At 44.2% G+C, this 7822-nt stretch overlaps 1 protein-coding gene across 1 annotated transcript; it reads left to right on the top strand. All coding sequences in view use genetic code 11, as the record gives it.

The window, feature by feature from the left end:
• Positions 1–879: 879 nt before the first annotated feature.
• On the top strand, positions 880–7657 carry EGR_10894 (Multidrug and toxin extrusion protein; the record flags this gene model as incomplete). Its single annotated transcript, XM_024500143.1, has 10 exons — positions 880–1050; positions 2534–2631; positions 3144–3241; positions 3615–3656; positions 4188–4258; positions 4645–4907; positions 5601–5694; positions 6942–7074; positions 7326–7480; positions 7520–7657. 10 exons carry the CDS (start codon positions 880–882, stop codon positions 7655–7657), a joined length of 1263 nt encoding a protein of 420 aa, XP_024345442.1.
• Between the last annotated feature and the right edge of the window lie 165 nt (positions 7658–7822).

Below are 7822 nucleotides of genomic sequence, written 5' to 3'. Positions count from 1 at the left end.
ACGAAATGGGTTGCGAAAAGTTATTGGTGTAATATGCGATTTTGTTTGTCCACCAAAGGCAGATGTACCATTAAACACCTTTTGTAAATGCCAGATCTAAAAGGAAAGTCCCATTCGTTGTCTTTTAGAGAGCATTGGCAGTATCGATGACTTGCATGAAGAGCTGCCCCCAATGCGGGAGGGTCTGTGGGCCCGCTATTTTCCCTATGGATTTTGGTATGAATGGAAGTATCTGGGCATGCTGGCACTCCCGATAGTAAGTTCTGTAGTTCCTACCAAGTTTTGACCACAATATACGCTTAATAATGATTGCGGAACACTCGCTATGCTAAAACATGCAATCTCTTCCAAACAATTGCGTGAGCGCTCTGCTATTGACTGTGTTCTTCCATCTGCGTACGTACGGACCCTGCTTATTGTTGCTTCCAGTATTAATTCACTTATTCCATTTCCATTCCCACTGTACGGCTTTGGGCGTCGTTTCGGGCATTGCAGCAGCGAGGGTATGGACTAGTTGTTGATCTCTCATTTTTGCTCTGTACTCCTCCTCGTCGGCCATCAACTTTTACACAGGAGCGGCAGCACTGATCCACCACATTAACTACAATCATCTCGACCGTGGCAATTTGCGCAACTGGCAGATAGGTTGCAGCCGAATTCGAGGGCGAGAACGCACGCCTCGGTGAAAATTAGTGTTCACTTGGCCCCAGTGTCTGCGTAAAATTTGAGCAGATGTAAATGAATCCTTTTAGAAACAGGCGGAAGGTAGCCGATATCTGAAAAGCTTCCTCTGTTCAACATTTGCGCCCATCTCTATGATGCAGATATGCAAAGTTCTAGCATGAATTGGTCACAATTTTCACATTTTTAATGTTTTAGATGCTAACAAGCATGAGTAACTACGCCGCAGTCCCAATTAGTCTTTTTTTCCTCGGTCGACTGGGAAAAACCGAGCTGGCCGCCGGTGGTCTTGCCATTTCAATCTTTCATGTGGCAGGCATTTCAATTATATTTGGGCTCCTTACAGCCAGTGAAACTCTCTTTTCACAGGTATTCCACACCAGCGATTGCTTGTCTGCTCCAGTGCCCTTGAAGATAAATTGGAACGCTTGTGCATGGAGTCTGAAAATTCGCAGTACCTCGAGTGTGAAAGCTGTAGAAGGAATGTCATTTTCCGTGCGGAGATTGGAGGCATTGTGCTTTTTTTAGGAAGTTAAGGACTTTTACATAATGCTTCGACCACTGGAAATCCCACGCTCTGGATCTCACGTTTCCTTCATTTGGACAGAATTCTCGGTCACCTATGTTGCTCTGGGATCTTGCTGAGCCTGTTTACCCCAAAGTTAATATCATGAGTACTTTTATGCATCTTTCCACTACGCTACCAAAAGCGAAACGAAGTTAATTTAATAGTTTCCTCACCAAATTTGTTGGTCTTGATGGTAACACGAAATTCATGGCTTGTGCATTATAGACATTCAATGGAATAAACAAGTTTCGCCTTGGTGTTCAAGTTCAAAGACGTTTGCCGGCTGTGTGTCAGATGGTGTATCCATCACTCGCAGTATTTCCCAAAGAGTTTGGATATTATGTTGCAGTTAGAAAATACCCGGCGAATAGTAACTGCGCCTACAGTGTGTTTGTACTGAATCAGGTGACCTAGTCTCGATGCTTACCTTGCTACGGCTTCCATAACCGTGTTTTCATACACATGACTTATCTTATTTCATTTGTGCCCTTGGCACGAAGGGAGTGCATGCTTAGTGGTGCGATAGCATTTCGATAAATTGTCACTTTACGCAACATATGCGTTCTCAGAACAGGAATGTCAGCCTGATTCAGACTGCAAGACGGTTTTTTACGTGTGAATGTTATATATTTCCTATTCGGGTGGTCCACAAGCCCACGTGTGAATTTCAGCTATCGTCATTTTGACATTTTGCTGCTTTCCGTATTGGGCGATCTACGTCATCACTGAGTCCATTCTCCTGGTGACAAAACAACCGCCGCTAGTAGCCAAGTAAGATTGACGTGACGTTGATACCTAAATCAAAGTACTCCATAATTTACTAAGCAAAGCCTTAGGAAACTGGCGGGCTGATTGCAATTATTCTTGGTAAAAGCGCAGTTTCGCGAAACGCTAGAGGTGTTAACACTGAGGTGTACAGCTTGATTGCGACATATTTTAGCATAAATGCCCACTTGTTTTCACCTTCAGACGAACGAGCCTTACTAGGCTTGTGTGCACCTAGGGCAAGTACAGTCCACCACGCCTAGACAACTATCCAATAAGCTAGAGAATCAGGAGTTATGGTGAAAATTTGTTTGGCTCATAGGTACACTGGAAACTACCTCCTGGGACTTATACCGGGGCTGTTCGTGAGTCGTCTCTTTGCTACCGTGTAACCGCAGCTCTTTCTAGTTCATAGCAATAACCAAAATCTTCACCAAATACATCCAAGCTCAAGTAAGTGAGTGCCCAATTCTCCTTCAACTTCCTTCTGCCCACTTTTACTTATTGCATGCATTCTAGAATAAGGTGTATCCGCCCCTCGTGGCGAGTATAACCGGCAACCTCATCAACGCTGGTGCCCACTACCTCTTCACTTTTCACAGCGATTTCGGATTTTTGTAGGTTGGCAATGCCTATTTGAGGTTACCTTCTAACAACATACACGACTTGACACTATTTGGTCTCTTTAACTGCTTCTGATGAAGCCTTAATGATGAGTGGGTCTGCAAGTAATCATGGCGTCAGAAAAATTATGGTCTTCCGAAATGTCGATGGACTTCGGTCTGTCTAAAACTACGCATTTGACAAGTGGAATGCAAATTACACTAACATAATATGAGGCCTAACTTGTTGACATGAGACTTGCTATCTTAGGACTAAAAGAAGCCCATTTTTGCAATCCAGCTCCCTATGGGTCGTGGGACATCCCAAGATCTCTAAGTCCCTCCTAACAAACACTAATTTTCACGTTTAAAATATGCTCCAAGTGTCGACAACTCCAACAAGAATGGAAGGTAGCATAATTCTATGCCCCTGTTTTATCAGTTTTGCAACAATCTCAAGTGAAACTAGCCACGATGTCACGTGTTTTCTAAATCACTCATCAGCCTAATATTTCTCCTTTAAAAAGTGGATCAGCGATCTCGCAATCACCGGGATTTATGGCACAGGCGTCAGTTGTTGCTGTCTACATCCTAATCTCACGCATTTATCGAACAACTTGGGATGGTGAGTTCGACTGTCAATTGCTCCACTTCGAGATGTGATGAGGGCGTACATTTAGATTGCATGGCTTTTTGCCATATTTGAAGAAAATGTCTATCCGTTCCCGAGGTGGGTGGATATTGACAGACGCGGGAATGCCTCTCAATGTTAGGCGGAAATGAAGTGAATAACTTCGAGGAGGGAAAGCTCACCAAAATCATAACGAATCTACCATAGTAACAGCGGTAGAGTGAGAAAACCGATCAAATGTGACAAGTGCAGTTGAGTAATGACGATTCACAAATGTACTCTCTTTGTGTTGCAGCCATCCACATGGAGCTGTGGCATGACTGGGGCACTTGGTTCCGTCTTGCGATACCTGGCATGATGATGTGAGGTCTTGAGTGGTGGGTGTATGAATCTGGTAGCCTCCTTTCAGGTAAATCTTTCCATTTCACCTCCAAATGTGCATATTACAAGAGACATCTCAGACCAATTGTTTGATAAAGCAAAATTTGGCTGTCGACGCTACCGATTCCCCTGCAATTATGTCATGAAAACACGGCTGTATGGTGCTAGGTCCACTAGCATTTATAGAGCCGGATGGTGTACGCATCAATCCCTCTTTTATCAAGCCACAGAATAGCACGGCTGTTACTGCAGGTAATGGCCTTTGTTCCAATCAGGAACTGCAATAGTCTAGAACAAGTGGGTCATAAAGGTGTTCTTTGTGCATGAGAAATACACGACATTCTGACCGCAGAAGTTTGGTCGTGTTCAATGGCATCACAACGTCTTCATTGTCCAAGTTCATGCATATCAAAATACCCAAATAAAGCCTTTGCAATTGGAATTTTCGCTTAATAAGCGGGAGCCCTGCAGGCGGTGCTGAGCTTGTAGAAACAGGCGTAAAGAATTAATGCATTTGCATATGGGGCCCTTTTGCTGCCAACTTTCATTTCCTTTAAAGGACTTCGTAGGGAGCGTGCGCTAGCTGTCCAGACGATCCTTAATAATGTTGAGTCTCTGCTATACTGCACGGTACGTTTACTGATTTTGGGCGAACTCATTGCATAAAATTATGGGAACCTCTCCGGTAAAGTTGGCGACATCCGTAGGGGGTCCCTAAGTACAGATTTCCAATCTGAATAACTACATTCTCCACTGATAATTTAAATGTAGGAGAGATTTCCTGGAAATTGGGAGGGTTTGCTTGTGAATATTTAGGGCAGAAGCCTATATGCACATTTATTCCTGACAATTTGTGTTTTCGCTTAAATCAAGATATTCCTTTGACAACATGGCACTCCAAAGAGTGGCCAAACAGCGGACGACTAGGTCAGAGGAGCAGTTTAGTTTAGCCTGGTATTTGCCCGACCAACCATCCGCGATTAGTGAAAACTGATGGGTCACTTTCTTTCTTGCAGTTTCCTTTGGGATTTTGCATTGCAACAACAATACGAATTGGCCAATTCCTAGGGGCGAATAAAGCAGAAGTACCAAGGTCGACGGCATGCGTCGCTTTAATCACAATAGGTACTCTAGTCGACACTGCTCTAAGGATAATCCGAGCACGCACTGCTTCCCATTCTACGCGTGTTCTTGCTGTTTCAGTGTTTCTTGCGATCGTAAATTCCGTCATCATCATGCTGACGAGATTCCATATTCCTCGGATATTTACTAACGATCCGTAAGTCTCATCATATGCGTGCACATGGTTTGGAGGGAGCTTCAAAAGAATGGTAAACCCAGTTGCCTGTGTCTCTATACTTAAAACACTTGACTTGACCACTCTGGTCTTGTCGGGCACAATCATCTTGTTGAAATGGCATATTGCATGTCCACTGCAAAAAGCGGTAGTATTCAGTGTCACCAAGAGCTGTCGCTTAGCCTGCTGTGACGCATTCAACAACCACTCCTGCCCTCGTCTGCTCGGATACAATTATACTGAGTGTACGCTACGACAGGTTACATGTTTTCACTGGAGAGTCGTTAGTTACACGCACCAAATCGCTTTTGCTAATTTTAATTGAGGTAGCAAGCGACTTTCCTTGATCCCATGAGAGCTGAAAGGTTGCTTCCATGCTTTAAAGGTGCTTTGATTTGCTACGACGAACTAGCCCATCTGCGCCTTAGGTTGCCGTCTACCGGTTTCGTCCTTTAACAGATAGGTGGAAATTTTTGCTAATTCTGCAAGCCTTTCCTGTTGCAAGGCCTCTAACTTCCAAACAATCACCTAATTACCTATTCTTACAACCTATCAGACCATAATTTTGACTCACCACCTCAAACATTCATGCTCGCCTGCAGTGCCATTTTCATGAATTCATGACACCATTGTAATGCGCTCTGCAAGATTTGATACGCGTTGGCTGTACACTAGACACCCACCAGACAGCAGTCCCACAGAATCTAGGTCTGCTGCGAATCAGAGCATGGGCGGATCCAAAACCCTCCTTCCTGCAACCCCCCTAGTTGTGAGTCGTCTATTTTGTGAGTGAATTTCGCAGTTTACCTTTGTTCCTCTTGGCCATGCTTACAACTGGATGCCTGAGGCCAGTTGCATCTGTCACAGCGGTGAGGTCACCTGCAAACCTGTATCAATCCACTCAGGCGATTTGAAGGGGAGAGGTTTGGTCTCGCAATGGGTGCACTTTGGTGATGAACTTGTGACTTCACTGAATCTTGTACTCACAACACTGCTCGCCATTGGTGTGATCTACGTCAAGCGATTGTAGAGAGCTTCATGCCATGATGCCAGCCCTCCATCAAGACTGCTTTAGTGACCGGTTTGTTCAATATCACCCGACACGTGGTACGCTGCGACAAGAGCAGTGACTGCCCTCACCCTCACCGTTTTCAGAGCAAATACAAGGGTGGGCAGCATACTCGTCTCTCGTGCTTAGAAGTTTGGCGAAAAATGGAGTTAATGATAGCACTCCAGAATGTCACAGCTGCATACCGATGCAGTAACCAGACTTGAAGTTTGTGTGTACACGTTCCAAATAAGTAACTTGACGTGAACGCCATCTCATTGACTATGCCAAACTCCTCTACCAAATTAAACTTTTGCTGGTTCTAAATCTTGCCCGATGGAGCGGGACTTCAAAATCCACTTTTTTCTTCGAATATGTTTGAATTTTTTTGTTTGTAGAGAAATCATCCAAAGGACAGCTCACAGTCTGACCTCGATAACATGTTTCCACTTTGTTGGAGCGATAGTGGTAGTGTTCTACAGTTGACTGCTTGCTTGTTTATGTCTTGCTTTTATTTTACTTCAACATTTACCAATGGTGCCATTTGTGAACAATTTTGCGTGTAAACTCTCGTCATTCACAGGAGCGGGTTTGTCTGGGAGTGAGTTTGGTGGTAATAAGGCGTGCATACACCGGCTAGCCCTGGCTAATAGTAGTCGAAATCTCTGAAAGGGTCAAGCATGCATGAAGTAGCACTTTAATTACACTTTCCTTAATACAAAATATAGGTAGAGTCTATGGAGTAGAGTACGATTGCATTGTGTAATGAATTTGTAATTCCTCGAATTTGACTGAATTAGTCGAATTCTGCGCACAATAAAAGGAGTTGTAGAACCTGGCATACATATGAATGGACCGGTAACATGGAAATTGGATTTCCAGCAGAACCGAGCTACTGACCCGCCAAAATCGACAATTTCTTAGGCCAGTTTCAGCATTCAACAGTCAGAAAACTTTGTTTTCACAAGGGTGTATGCTCCGGAATCATTCATGGAGTTGGAATGCAGCGAACCGGTGCCATTATCTGCATGGTCTGCATGTACCTGATCGGTGGACCAATGGGTCTCAGTCACCTGATGCTGACTGACCCCAGCGTCTCCGGTACGTTCATATGGTTGCATAAACATGCGTTCTGCCGCATTTCTGCCACAGAACCCCACCCAAAGGTTGCAAGTAACGCAATTGCATTTGTAATAACGAAACAGCCAGTCGACTTTGGGCAGAAGCAATGGACCACTTCAGGGATTATAAAGCGGTAACCATCGAAGTTTGTAGTGCAACCTCAGAGCATAGGAGTCATTATTGAGGTGTTTGGCTGTGAAGATTTAAGATTTGATGAATAAAATTGACAGGTCTGTCCCTACTCACAGCGTCTGCTGATCTCACGTACAATGAACACGCCAACTTTGTAGGTTTCTGGTGGGGCCTATGTGCAGGAACGGGTGTGGAATCCGTGGTTTACATCGCCATAATCATGCAAATCGGCTGGAACAAGATGTGCAGGAAGGTAGGTGGATGTGCTGCTACTTATTATAAATTCGCGCAGTTAATTTCAGACGCAGGGGTGAAAATAAACACGACTTGTGTCGGCATCGGTGCAGAAATAAATTTTGACGACGTCTCGTTTTCAGGCTGCGAAGCGGACGGAAATCAGGTTCATCAACGGAGGGTCAAAACAACTTGAAATTGAAGCAAAAGGTTTGATTTACAAAAGTAGTTATGCCGAACAAACGATTGTGTGCATTTTTGTTTAACTTTGATGCACATTCGATGATGAAGCAGTTGCTAGCTTTTCCTCTTGGAGACCATGTTTCGCACATTCCATATCACCTGTCCAAACACTAGTTTT

This window comes from Echinococcus granulosus, assembly GCF_000524195.1.
Source record: "Echinococcus granulosus chromosome Unknown EG_S00295, whole genome shotgun sequence".
NCBI lineage: Eukaryota > Metazoa > Platyhelminthes > Cestoda > Cyclophyllidea > Taeniidae > Echinococcus > Echinococcus granulosus.
This window is presented reverse-complemented; position numbering and strand designations above follow the sequence as displayed.